The following is a 15,189-nucleotide window of genomic DNA, read 5'->3' as shown; positions in this document are numbered from 1 at the left end:
ACTCATAAAATGCTAAGGGAGGAAAGCATTTCATGGTTCTGTTAAAAAAAGGTAGTTTTTTTTCTGAACTGAAGAGATGCAGGTGCACATGGAGTACACATATGTATTACGTGGCTAGGCAATTGAGTTGCTAAGACAACAGGCTGTTTTTGAAGTTTGACCAATCAGTTTAAACTAGGCATTTGAATAAAAGCAGTCTTTCAGGTTTGAATTTGAAGTTTTGGTAACCTGTAAACCAATTCTATTGTGGGGATTTTGGTATGTCATCAAGGGTATAATAGCTAGCTCCCAGTTCCAGACAGCCAGAGAACAACTGCCTGTGCTAGGGCATATTTATGTCTTAAAAGAAAGCTTCATCTCGATAGTGAAGACAGAAGAAATCAGCAAAGACGACAGAAGATTCTGGAAGATAAAACATGGTTATATTTTGAAAGTGACTAAAATTTCCATTTTTTTTATTAATTGTATTATCTAAACAGCATTCCATTAGAATGTTTTATTCGGTTTGTTATTAGTTTAGTTAACCTGTTCACTGTTGGTTAGCTAAATAAAGTGTTACTTGTTGCTTTTACAGAGAGAGTCTCAGGTAGTTATTTTGATTTAACCATGAAAAGTTGTTGAAGCACAGATATTACCCCTTCTCACACACCAATTAACAGATTATGAAGCAGGGTACTTAGCTTTGAGTGGTTGAGTGTTAGTTCTCAGAGAAGAGATCAACTTTCCCCTTTGTAACACCTCCCTTGTGTTTTCTCTTGGCACAGCCCTCCTTCCATATTTCCCCTTTTGTATTTGTCAGGCAGTCTCCACAACCTCCCCACCACCCTGCAACTACATTAGACCCCCCACGCACCACACCTCTAGTCAAAATTCAGACCTTTGTTGTGGCAGCTGCATGAATCCTGCAGCACTGTACTGTCCAGATAGTCATTAGTATGTGCAATCTCTGTACTCCCCAATCCCAGGTGCAGTACTGATTTGAATAAGTGTTCATGGGTTCAGGAGCATGAAGACCACTTGACATTGAAATAAAGGGCCAAAACTGATTTGTCCCAGCAGGGTAACATGCAGGAGCAGTGCAGCACCATGTCATCATGTAGACTTTGTATGTTGCACTCACCTCAAAGTTTCTTTCAAATTGAGGACCACCTTGCCACTTTTTATCAATTGAATTTGAGACCGTCATAATTTTTCTTTAGCTTGGTGCAAGATTGGAAGGCCTGATGGGATTCTGGTGGCTAGCTGTTTTGATTATTATTCATGAAATGCTCATGAATTTAAATTGTGTTCATGACACCTGTTCGTGGAAAGACTGACCTATTATTACCCCACAACTGGGAAAATTGCAATATGTTTATACACCAGCAGATTTCTCACTTCTTGATTCTCTGTGAGCATCGGCCATGGTTGGGATTGAGAATTCAGCCCAATGTTTTGGGGAAACACTTCATACTGATTACTATTGATTAATTAATCACAGCTACATTTAGATTAATATCTACCAGGTATGATTCAATGCAAAATAATATTAAGTATTCATTATAGGATTAAAATCAAGGGCAAAAGAGAAATAAAATGCTAAAATAAAACATTGCAGATATTAGTGGCTGTAGGCTTCAGCCTTAGAACACTTCTTGATGTCACACTCTGTCAAATGCTGCCTTGGCACAGTGGTTAGCATTGCTGTGCCAGTGACCCAGGTTTGATTTCTGATTTGGGTCACTGTCTATGCAGATTTAACACATTCCCTCTGTGTGTGGGTTTGCTCCAGTCTCCTCCATAATCTGAAAAGATACGCTGATTAGATGCTTCGGCTATGCTAAAATTCTCCCTCAATGCACACAAACAGGTGCCAGAGTGTGGTGACAAGGGGATTTTTACAGTAACTTCATTGCAGTATTAATGTATACTAATAAATACAAATAATTTGAAGAACTTGATGTCAAAAGCAGTCCCTTTCACCTCACCTCTTGAATTCAATTAGCCTTTGACAAGGTACCTCATGGTAGATTGTTGCATAAAGTTAAATCTCACGGGATCCAGGGTGAGGTATCTAAATGGATACAAAATTGGCTTCTTGACAGAAGCCAGAGGGTGGTTGTGGAGAGTTGTTCTTCAAACTGGAGGCCTGTGACCAGCGGTGTGCCTCACAGATCAGTGCTGGGCCCACTGTAATTTGTCATTTATATTAATGATTTGGATGAGAATATGGGGGACATGGTTAATAAGTTTGCAGATGACACATTGGTAGCATAGGGGACAGTGAAGAAAGTTATCTCCAATTGCAACGGGATTTTGATCAATTGGGCCAGTGGGCTGATGAATGGCAGATGGAGTTCAATTTAGACAAATGCGAGGTGATGCATTTTGGTAGTTTGAATCAGGGCAGGACTTACTCAGTTAATGGTAGGGCGTTGGGGAGAGTTACAGAACAAAGAGATCTGGGGCACATGTTCATAGCTTCTTGAAAGTGGAGTCACAGGTAAACAGAGTGGTGAAAAAGGCATTCAGCATGCTTGGTTTCATCAGTCAGAGCATTGAATACAGGATTTGGGACGTCTTGTTGAAGTTGTACAAGATATTGGTAAGGCCATACTTGGAACACTGTGCAATTCTGGTTACCCTATTATAGAAAGGATATTGTTAAACTAGAAAGAATGCAGAAAAGATTTACTAAGATGCTACCAGAACTTGATGGATTGAGTTAAAAGGAGAGGCTGAATAGACTGGGACTTTTTTCTCTGGAGCTTAGGAGGCTGAGGGGTGACCTTATAGAGGTCTATAAACTAATGAGGGCATAGACAAGATAGATAGTCAATATCTTTTTTCAAAGATAGGGGAGTCTAAAACTAGAGGTCATAGGTTTAAGGTGAGAGGGGAGAGATACAAAAGTGTCCAGAGGAGCAGTTTTTTCACACAGAGGGTGGTGAGTGTCTGGAACAAGCTGCCAGAGGTACCAGTAGAGGTGGGTACAATTTTATCTTTTAAGAAGCAATTAGATAATTACCATGGGTATGATGGGTACAGAGGGATATGGGCCAAATGTGAGCAATTGGGATTAGCTTAGGGGTTTCGAAGAAGAAGGGTGGCATGGACAAGTTGGACCGAAGCTGTAAACCTCTATGACTCTATCACTCTAATTATTTTGCCCATGTTTGGAGAAAGACTAATGACCTCAGGAGCTGACTGGCTTGGCAGAACCCGAACTGAGCATTGGTAACCAGGGCATTGATGTGTAAGTGCTGCTTAATAGCATAGTCAATGACAACTTCCATCACACTGATGATAATCAAGGGTAGATTGATTGGAAGGTAATTGGCTAGATTGGTTTTGACCTGCTTTTCTTAGACAGGAGGCAATTTTGCACATTGTTGGGTAGATTCAAGTGTTGTAGCTATACTGGTACAACTTGACTCAAGGTACAGCTAATTCTGAAATACAGATCTTCACTACTAGAATTGGGATGTTTTGGAGACTGTAATCTCCCATTCTTTCAGCCATTTCATGGTAGCATGTGAAGTGAATTGAATTGACTGAAAACGAGTATCCTTGATTGTGGGAAGGAAGCTAAAATGGATCACCCTCTCAGCATTTACCGTTGAAGATTGTTGCAAATATTTTTGCTTTGTGTTTTACACTAAAGTTCTGGTACTTAGCTTCACCTGTCAACAGAATAACAGCTGGGACTGTTTTTAGTTTGTTAACTTGGTGCCAATCTTTTTATGGTTGATTTTTCTTGATCCTATAAATATTTTATGGCTGACTGTCAACTTCGATCAGTTTTCTAGGTTGGTATTTATACATCAGTGCACAAAGTTTAATGTGAATTAATTCTGGGTGTATTATTTTTACAGGACAAGAACATAATTTTAATATTTTGGACACAAATAATCTAGGCATAAAATATGATTATGGCTCAATCATGCATTATTCCAGGTAGGTTCGAGACTAGTCTTTGCCTCTATATATTTACATATACACGACTTTCCATTTGTTCATTCATTTGATTTATGAATATCATTTTGCTAGTACATTTCACTTTGAATTTGATCAGTGTGTTCAACTTTTGGCTGGCGATGTGGTTTTTTAGGGACTTGTCCCTGTGCTATAGTTTTCTTAACCGTGTGCAGCCTGTTTTCCAAGCTAAACTCATTACTACTCCCAACTGATGGGAAACATGTACTGCTGTGATTCAGCATGAACAAGCGTTCAATCTTTCAAAACAGAAAAAACATCTATTGTTTTCAGTAAATTTTCAATCATAAAGTGACTCCGAGTGAACTGTTGAGGACTCATACTCAGTTCAGTTGTAATACCTGCAATAACAGTCCCAGGCCAGGCTTTTGACTGTCGGTCCGAGGCTTGCTCCATACCTGTTCCCACTTTCCGTCTGGTTGAAACTTTAGGCCCCTGTTAGGAGACGACTGGCAGGTCAGGATGCAAGATCCATCACTTACCCACTTCTGATAGGACTTTACCAATGACATTATAGAGAAAGGAAAACATTCACACCCTTTGGCTAGAAGCTGAACTGAACTAGCCATATAAATATTGTAGCTATGAGACCAGGTAAAAGACTAGGGCCAGAGTTTTCTGGCCCTGTCCCTGACTGTGTGCTCCCATTAACATTGGCGAGACCAGGAGATCTGGCAGGCACTGAATGGCACACAATCTCCTGCCGCAAGAAACTTGCTGCAGAAAGGCAAGAAAATCCAACACAAGGAACCCTGTAGTGAATAACTCACTCCTCATTTCCCAAAACCGTGCACCATGTACAAGGCACAAGTCAGGAATGTGATGGAATACTATCCACTTGCCTAAATTTACGCAGCTTCAACAATACTCCAGATGATTGACACCATCTAGGACAAAGCAACATGCTTGATTGGTATCCCATCCACAAACATTCAATTCCTCCACTATTGACGAACAGTGACAGCCGTGTGTACTATCTACAAGATGCAATGTGGGAACTTGCAAAGGCTCCTTAGACAGCACTTTCCAAATCCATGACCATTACCATCTAGAAGAACAAGAGCAGCAGATACCTGGGAATACCACCACCTGGAGTTCCCCTCCAATTATTCAGTATCCTTAATTGGAAATGTATTGCCATACTTTCACTGTCTCTGGGTCAAAATCCTGAAACTCCCTCCCTAACAGCACTGTGGGTGTATTAACCACCACCACCTTCTCAAGGTCAATTAGGGATGGGCAATAAATACTGGTTTGGTTAGCGATGCCCACATCCCATAAATGAGCAAAAAAAAAAGAATTAATAGCCACTTACAGACCTTATATTGCTGCTGCAGTTACTTTATCTATGGCACAGTGTGAAGGTGCCAGATAAACCTTGCAGTTTGACTGTGGTGCAGGGAGCGTTTCCTCCAGTCCAGATAACCTGTGTTCAGTGGATGCACCCCAGCCTAGAAAAGGCTTGAGAGACCCTGGGCATTTCCAGCTCCACTCACCCCAAGGCCGGACATTCCACCCAAGGTCAATGGACATTTGCCTGGTCCGTGTCCCGCCTGTGATGATTCCCATGCCAGGCGAGACGGGAAAATTCCACCCCCTGCCTCCTGATTACTGGTGCCTACCTGTCACCCCTTGTTGTGGCATGGCTGATTAGCTGAGAGGTTGCTCCAGTCGGCTTGTACTCCTGATCCACGCTGCTACTGCTATGAGACCAACTCCTATCTCAACATTCATCACTGCTCTCAGAGGCAGTGCTGATACATGGAGGGCTGCCACTTGATCTTCGGGTAAGCGTTCTCCAAGGTGGCCTTCATGATACACAATGGCGCAGAGTCGCTGAGCAGAGACTGATAGCCAAGTCTTGCACACATGAAGACGGCCTCAACCAGGATCTTGGGTTCATGTCACACTATCTGTAACCCCCATAACAATTTGCCTGGGCTTGCAAAATCTCACTAACTGTCCTGTCTGGAGACAATATAAATCTCTTTAACCTGTGCTTAATGCTCTCTTCACTCACATTGTCTGTAACTTTAAGACTTGATTACCTGTAAAGTCTTTCATTCCAACCATTATTTTGTACATTGAGTTTGTGTCTTTATATGCCCCGTTTGTGAATATGTCTCCCACTCACCTGACGAAGGGGCAGCGCTCCAAAAGCTAATGGATTTTGCTACCAAATAAACCTATTGGACTTTAACTTGGTGTTGTGTGATTTCTTACTGTGTTTACCCCAGTCCAACACCAGCATCATCACATTAGAGCCATCTGATTCACCAGGAGCTCTTAAGGAGTAGGAAATCTTCCTGGGACAGAATCCACAATCGCAGGCAATTTACTGCTAGATGATCGTAAAATCCATGTGTGACTTCCTGGGTCGGTGGAGGCAGCCTGGCACTGAACTTCAGTCAGTGGGAAAGACCATCGCCCTATCTTAAAATTTAGCTCTCTGGTTTGATGATCCTTTGCTTGGTTTAGTACAGGTCCTCCCCATGTTCCAAATATTCCAGTTTACCACTGAATGTCAAAGGTTTCCCTGTATCCAGATCCTGGACTTTACAGGAGGCCATTTGGCCTACTGAGTCCATGACAACAGTCTGTGGAGAAACCTAGTCAGTCCTACTTCCCCATTCAATCACTATAACCATGCAAGTTTAATTTAATTAAGTGCCCATCCAGTAATTTTAAATCATTGTTCACTTCTGCTTCTACCATTCTCATAGACGGCAAATTCAACGCCATTACTACTTGCTGTGTAAAAATATTCTCTCTCACAGCCTCCTTATCTTTTCCCTAAAATCTTAAATCCAAGTGTCCTATAATCCTTTTCAACTATTGGAAACAGGTTTTCATCATTAACCTTACATAAACCTATCATAACCTTCCTTGAATTTGCTTTGCTCCAAGAGCAACTCCAAATTGCCCAATCTAACCCTGTAGCTAAAATCCCTCATTCCTGAAACCATTCTGGAAATATATTGCTGTTTCTTCAATGTCACTGGGTCAAAATCCTAGGAATCTCTCCCTGACAGCTCTCTAGGTGTACCTACAGTTCAGGAACTGCAAAAGCAGGGTTTTTCAAGCAGGGGCAACCTTTTCCTGTCTGGGATGCATCCACTGAATATAGGATACCAAGCTGCAAGATGCCTTTACATTATGCCACAGATAAAGTAAGTAAAGTAAAAGTAAAGTTTATTTATTAGACACAAGTAATGCTTACATTAACACTGCAATGAAGTTATTGTGAAATTGCCCTAGTCGTCACACTTTGGCACCTGTGCGGGTCAATATGCCTAAACAGCACGTCTTAATTTACCATTTAAGCCCCAATTGTTTTTAACTCATTTCTGGGATTTGGGAGTTCATGTCCAAGCTAGCATTTATTGACCATCCCTAATTGCCCTTGAAAAGGTGGTGGTAAGCTGCCTTCTTGAACATTTGCAGACCACATTCCTGGAACCATTTGGTGGTCCCCTCTGGACCCCCTCGAGGATCATTACATCTTTCCTAAATGGATGGTGAATTGGATGACTACTCTAGTTCTGGCCTAACTAGTTTTCTAAAGGTTCAGCATTTGTTCTGCTTTTATACTAAATACCTCTATCTAGGAAGGCCAAGATCATAGAAACAAAGAAACTAGAAGCAGGAATAGGCCACTCAGTCCTTTGCACCTGCTCCACTATTCATTTTGATCATGGCTGATCATCGAATTCAATATCCTGATTTCCCTTCCCCCTGTATCCCTTGATCCCTTTATCTATATATATATTATACACTATATATATATATAATTTCTAACATGTTGGCCTCAACTATACTCTGTGTATGTGAATTCCACACATTCACTACCCTCTGGGTGAAGAATTTCTCCTCACCTTAGTTCTAAAAGGTTGGCCCCTTATCCTCAAACTATGGCCCCTAGATCTGGACTCCCCCACAATCTGGAACATTTTTCTGAATCTACCCAGTTAGAATTTTGTAAGTTTCTATGAGATCCCCTCTCACGCTTCTAAGCTCCAGTGAATATAATCCTAACTGACTTAGTCTCCCCTCATATGACAGATCTGCCATCTCAGGAGTCAGCCAGGTAACCCTTTGCTGTATTCCCTCTATAGCAAGGACATCCTTCCTCAGATAAGAACACCAAAACTGCACACAATACTCCAGGTGTGGCCTTACCAATCCCTATGCAATTGCAGCAAAACACCCCTATCCCTATACTCAAATCCTCTCACTATGATGGCCAACATAGCATTTGTCTTCTTTAATGCTCGTTGTACTTGCTTGCGTACTTTCAGTGACTGATGCACGAGGACTCTAAGGTCTTGTTGATTATCTATCTCACTCAATTTATACCTATTCAAGTAATAATCTGTCTTCCTATTATTGCTGCTAAAGTGGATAACCTCATATTTATCCACATTATACTGCATATGCCATGCACATGCTCACATACTCAGCTTGTCCAAAAATAGCTGAAGCATCTCTGCAACTTTCTAACAGCTCCGCCTCCCACCCAACTTTGTACGATCTGCAAATTTGGAGATAATACATTCAGTTCCCTCTTCCAAATCATTAATATATAATGTGAACAGTTGGGGTCTGAGAACAGATCCCTGCAGAATCCCCTAGTCACTGACTGCTGATCAGAAAAAGACCCATTTTACCAACTCTTTGCTTCCTATTTGCTAACTAGCTTTCTATCTCATGTGGCTAGTCATAGAGGTTTACAGCATGGAAGCAGGACCTTCAGCCCAACTTGCCCATGCCAGCCTTTTTTTCAAAACCTTAAGCTAATCCCAATTGCCTACATTTAGCCCATATCTGTCTATACCCACCTTACCCATGTAACTGTCTAAATGCTTTTTAAAAGACAAAATTGAACCCTCCTCTACTATTTTCTCTGTCAGCTTATTCCGGGCACTCGTCATCCTCTGTGTGAAAAAATTGCCTCTCTGGATACATTTGTATCTCTCCCCCTTACCTTAAATCTATGCCCTCTAGTTTTAGACTCCACTACCTTTGGGGAAAGATATTAAGTATCAAATTGATCTGTGCTCATTATTTTCAGGATTCTATAAGATCACCCCTCAGCCTCCTACGCTCCAGAGAAAGAAATCCCAGTCTATCCAGCCTCTCCTTATAAACCCAAACCATCAAGCCCCAGTAGCATCCTAGTAAATCATTTCTGCACTCTTTCTAGTTTAATAATATCCGTTCTATAATAGGATGACCAGAACTTTTCACGGTATTCCACGTGCGGCCTTATCATTGCCTTGTACAACTTCAACAAGTTGTCCCAACTCCTGTATTCAATGTTCTGACCAATGAAATCAAGCATGCTGAATGCCTTCTTCACCACTCTGTCCACCTGTGACTCCACTTTCAAGGAGCTATGAATATGTACCGTGAGATCTCTTTGTTCTGTAACTCTCCCCAGTGCCCTACCATTAACTGAGTAAGTCCTGCCCTGGTTCAGTTTACCAAAATGCATCACCCTGCATTTATCTAAATTAAACTACATCTGCCATTTGTCAGCCCACTGGCCCAATTGGTCAATATCATGTTACAATCAGAGATAACTTTCTTCACTATCCATTATGCCACCAATCTTGGTGTCATCTGCAAACTTACTAACCATGCCTCCTATATTGTCATCCAAATCATTAACATAAATGACATATAACAGTGGACTCAGTACTGATCCCTGAGGCACACCGTTGGTAACAGGCCTGAGTTTGAAAAGCAACCCTATACAACTACCCTCTGGCACCTGGCAAGAAGCCAATTTTGTATCCAGTTAGTGTGCCGGCCTTAACTCACCAGACAGCCTGCAGCTTGGAGCTGAGCCACAAACTGCACATGTGAAGAAAAAGCACCAAAACTGCAGCTTTCCTGACAGAACCCTGCCCCCAGGCCAGATGCAGTTTCCTCCTCCCCTCACAGACATTGGGGACCTGCTCACAACATTACCGAACTCCTTACCTCCGCCCTTCCCGCAATCCAGGACCTCCTTGCACATGGCTCCCTCATGACCCTCCCATCCCCGATTGCTGAATAATATGAGCCTCTGTCTTCTTGCCCCCCGATCATTACAGATGCACAAATCCACCCTCCCCCTACACCCTCCCAACCGCCAAACCATCCCCAATCCTCACCCCCTTCAGCACACCTGAATGTGATGACTTGACTTCCCCTACATGGTAACAAGACAAACTGCATTAAAATCGCTGGAATGTTCTAACAGGTGCGTGAATCACCCAAACTGCCTGCAGCTGTTCTGCCCTAATAAGGGAGAGCTCCATAAAAGATCCAATCAATGGACAGATAGGTAGGCAATTACAAGAAGATGGATTCGAGGAAGACTGTCCCCTGATTTTCCAATGGAGATCATACCAAGCAGAATGAGTGAATGAGCTGAAGGCTCTGGGCTTGTAGCAACAAATGAATCTTAAATCACACATAAAGAGTAATTCCGAGTGAGATATTTCTTGAATGTATGGTGAGTCAGGCAGCTCCAGAGTCCAGTAGTAAAGTTTAGCCCTTGCTGAATGCCAGTGGTAAGTTATAGTTACGTTTTGGTTTTCGTTAACTCTCGGTTCTCAGTCGTCAGTGGAGGAGGCAAGCCTCAATTAATGATTGCGATGAGGAATGGTGGGGGGCAGTTTGGGCTGAAGACTTTCTTGCGGGCCCTGAAGGAAGCAGTGAGGAGGTTAAAATGAGACAGTGAGTGGAATTTTCTGTTCTGGAGACAATGTCCAGTGCTGGGCAGGAAAGTCGGTGTGACACTAACATGGCTGATCTCATCACAGCCTCAACTCTCCTGTCTGTTCACCCCATTCATCATAGCTTTTCAAATCCATAGCTTAAAAATCTGTGTCCTCCTTAACTTTGCTCACAGTCCTGGCACCCATCACACTCTGGGGTAGTGAATTCCACAGACTCACCACCCTTTGTCCTCTTTTGTTTTAAATCTGTACTCTTTATCCTAAAACTATGACCTCTTGTTCTAGATTGCCCCACAAGTGGAAACGTCCTCTCCACATTTACTTTGCCAATCCCTCTGATCTTGTACACATCAATTAGATCTTTCATTCTATTCTTCCAGCACTGGCCCCAGGTACTCCATGTCAGTGTGCGGCCACTTACTACTGCTGCCACTGCCTTCCAGGCCAGCTTGCAGGCTTGACTCCTGGGCCGTCAACTATCCATGATGTCCAGCATTTGTCCCAGTATTCCCTCCAAAATGCATGGGCCTGCACTATGCAGGTGAAAATTGCACTTTGGCCCAAAAATGTGACAGTTTCATAAGAATGCATTTTCAAATTCATCCAAACAACACGTCTGAGTTCTCAATTGTAAGATTACAGCCTAAGTGTGTCTGAAAATGAGAATTATTTGTGCCAGTCTTTTCAGTCAGTCATCATCCTTATGTGAAACACTGGCGAGAATTGCATGGAGATTTTTTATTACACAAAGTGTCAAATAAAGAAACCAGTACAAAGCATTCCAATTTTCAGACTTTTATGACACTTTGGGTGCAATCTTACGAACAAGATTCTAAATGCCGAATGAATGAGAAATTAAGAGAGTTTCAGGCCTGTTTTTTGGGCAATCTTTGAAAATGCAATCTTATGACTGTAACTTTTTTGCACCAAAGTGCAATTCTCACTAGTCAGCAGGGGGAAGGGGGTGGGGGGTCATGCCAAACCTCACCAGTGAAACTGGCTGCAGACTGCCCGGGGCACCACTGTTCAGGTACCCCAATCTCCCAGTGAACTAAAACAGGTCCTGCCACCCACCCACTATGGACACCAAGGACATCACCCCCCCCCATAGTTGGGGAATTGCCAGGCAGTGCCCCTGTGTTCAGTGCAGGATAAACACGCAGTAAGAAGTCTCACAACACCAGGTTAAAGTCCAGCAGGTTTATTTGGTAGTAAACACCACTAGCGTTCGGAATGCTGTTCCTTCATCAGGTGAGTGAGGAGTTCAGTGCAGGATAGCAGTGCCCATTAGGCACCCTGGCAGTGCTCTCTGAGCACCATAACTATAGTGCTAAGGGCCTGAGTTGTGTTGGGGCTATGACAGTGAAGTGTCAGTTTGCTGGCCAGCTCGAAGGCCAGCTTGAGACCTCCACAGTACTGCCTCTCCTGACACCCCCATGGCCCAATCGTGGCCCCATAAACATTCCTGAGTCAGCCCCAACCTTTTCACTCCCCCCATCACGGAGTACCCCAATCTGCAGTCCTACCCCCAGCAGTGACAATTCCCCCTCCCGAAGGCTGTCCCCTCCTCTACCATGGGAGGTATACTATTATCACAGACCCTTCACTCAATGGCAGCAATTCTATGGCAGCAATGTAAATGCCTCCATGACCTTCTCACAGGCATCAGGGCATTGGGTTCTCCCGATAAGTCACCTGTTACCACCCTCTCCGCTGCCCATCTTTTTTCCGGTCTCCACAAATAAAATCCCTGGCCAACCAGCAGCAACCCCCCACCCCCCACCACCTCCCTCCCTCCCCCCAACATTGAATACCTCTGCAGAGCTCTCACCCTGTAGAGCATTCCCCCACCCTGAAGAACTTTCCCCTTGCCTCCCTGCTGTCATTGCCCCACCTCAACTCAGGCCCTTAGCACTGCAGTTATTGTGCCCAGTGCCCAGTTCCAGGGTGCCCAGAGACAGTGCCAGGAAGATCAACAGGGTAGTGCCAGGGTACCCAATGAGCACTGCCATTCTGCACGGAACATGGGGCACTGCCTGGCAATTCCCTGAACACCCAGGAGCTTCAATGGCCTCTGACCCTCCCAGCTGGACCATCACATTCGGTCTCTGCTGGTGGAGACCAGCTGTGATTCTTGCTGGTGTGAAGGTCCAACCAGCGAGGAGGCAAGTACAAATGAGACCAGACGATGCCATACAGGACACACTGCTGACATGTAGGGACATGAAGTTGGTCTCGCTGGCAAAACAGGGCTGATAAGTTTGCATGAGGCGAGAAACCAGGCACAGACTAAATTTTTGTCTCTCACACAATCTTGCTTGCTCACCATGCTGATCAACGTGCAAGCCGGTAAGATCACACCCTGATAACTTTTTAGGTTAGATCGCAACTTTTGTTTTTTGGGGAGAGAAATCCACCCACAGACTAGAGAAGTAGAGAGTGGCGTCACTCAGCAGTTATTATTGGGAACATTTAGGGATGGGGGTAATCCTCCCCAAAAAATTCTAAATGCTGAATTTGCGGGAAAACTGGTGTAAATCACAATTATTTTTTCAGTGGGAGTTCACACTTGAATCTCCCACACTCTGTGCAATGCAGAAGTCACAATCATGAATATCATTAAAAGCTCAGGGGGCAGGGTCTATTCACGCCAGAGTCTGACAGTTCTGGAACGCTGCGCATGTGCAGTGGCCTTGAACTGTCAGCCTACAGTTTGCTGGTCAGTTCGATTGAACTAGCCAGTCCAGGACCCGCACAGTGCTGCCCCTCCCAAAACCCCCGGGGCCTGGTTGTGATTCCCACAAGCATTCCTGAGCCAAGCCTGTATCTGCAATGAGTCCTGCTGGACAGCCTGTTTTCACTTCCCACATTTCATCAGAGTGTTGCTGGAGAGGAGAAGCCCAAAGCAGTCCCAGATGACATTAGCATGAGTCAGTGATCAATGAGAGAGCTGATCCAATTAAATCAATCATTGGATCCTGAAAACCCTGTGACATTGTGGTTGCAATGCATGTTTTGAATGGACACATCTCACATTAAGTTGATCTTTCTTTACACCCTAACAATGACTGTAACACTACATTCTGCATTCTGTCTTTTACTTCTCTATGTATGGTATGCTTTGTATAACAGCAAGAAACAATATTTTCACTGCATACTAATGCATGTGATAATAAATCAAATGGAAAGGTTCCATTCTACCCTTTCTATCTCCAAAGGTGACATCTGTATATTCATATAGGGGCAAATACCAACTTGCTTCTGGCCACTTCTTGGAACAGTTCTATTCAGCCACATAATCAAAATGTTCACTTCTGTGATATTATTATTAAAGACAACTATCGATTTGAGAATAGCACCAATTAATTTCTATAGATTCTTGGGGTTTTATCTCAGAGTTGGCCTATAGCTATATTCTATCTTTGAGATCTTGATCAGTATATGGACAAACATATAAATATAAATAATTAGATGCTTATCATTTTCCATTATGTTATACGATACTCCCTCAACAAATCTGCTGAATCAACGTATCTGAAAATAAAGCACTTTATTGAGATGTTAGAAATTTATTTCATGGCTAAATATTTAGACTGCTATGTATTCCATTCTTTGATATCTCTTATTCAAGTGTTGCCTACTTCAAGTGCACTCAGTAAATTCCCCATCTCCATAAAGAATGTCAAAAGTGGCCCCCATTATGATTGCCCAATTCTGTCCATCCACTAGCTTTTTCTAATCTACATATTTGAATTTGCTAATCTCTTTGATCCACTAAAGGTCCCAACTTCTTACTATTTAGAAATTATTCTAACTTATATTTCTTTTGTCCAAATATGAATGACTTCATGCCAGCATTAAACTTTGTTTATTTATTAAATATCAAATTAAGAACTGTACAGTGAAATGTAACTGACTTTATTATTCTTTATTGCAGAACTGCTTTTACCAAGGATGGGAGTCCTACCATGGTACCAATACCAGATCCAAATGTTGAAATTGGGCAATCCCGAGGGCTCTCTACCAAAGATGTTTTAAAGATAAACAAGTTATATAATTGTGGTATGTGTAGACAACACATCGGTTTGAGTAGATTTTCCATAGGGACTTCATAACTAAACAGATACATAACACTGTGATCCATCATCGGTGTGCTACATTTTCAAAGAGTGAATCCACCTATTGAACATAACTTGTTTCAGCTATCAAACTCAGTGTAGGTCTACTTGGGTTTCTTACGAATTCTCTGAAATTGCAGTCTTGGTCTGTTCATTATGAATGGATAAGGCAAAAGTCAATAGTGACGGAAGTTTCCACATCATTTTCTTCAATCTTCGGAACAATTTGAGTATATTCAAGGCAATAAGAAGTCTGACAACACCAGGTTTAATTCCAACCGATTTATTTGATAGTAAACTCACAAGCTTTCGGGGTTTGCCCCTTTGTCAGGTGAATGGAGAGTTCTGGCCTCAGACAGAGCATATAA

The 15,189-nt window shown here is 42.7% G+C and overlaps 1 protein-coding gene across 1 annotated transcript in view; it reads left to right on the top strand.

Moving 5' to 3' along the window:
• The window catches only part of LOC145344340 (low choriolytic enzyme-like), a 198,883-nt gene that overhangs the window by 138,053 nt on the left and 45,641 nt on the right, over window positions 1–15,189 (top strand). The window contains exons 4-5 of the mRNA XM_080191470.1: window positions 3,855–3,936; window positions 14,641–14,765. Of these exons, the coding sequence (XP_080047596.1) occupies window positions 3,855–3,936; window positions 14,641–14,765 (207 nt within the window). The remainder of the gene's footprint in view (window positions 1–3,854; window positions 3,937–14,640; window positions 14,766–15,189) is intronic.

Source organism: Carcharhinus amblyrhynchos, chromosome 6 (assembly GCF_965287045.1).
Source record: "Carcharhinus amblyrhynchos chromosome 6, sCarAmb.v2.hapA, whole genome shotgun sequence".
In the NCBI taxonomy this organism is placed as follows: Eukaryota; Metazoa; Chordata; class Chondrichthyes; order Carcharhiniformes; family Carcharhinidae; genus Carcharhinus; species Carcharhinus amblyrhynchos.
This window is presented reverse-complemented; position numbering and strand designations above follow the sequence as displayed.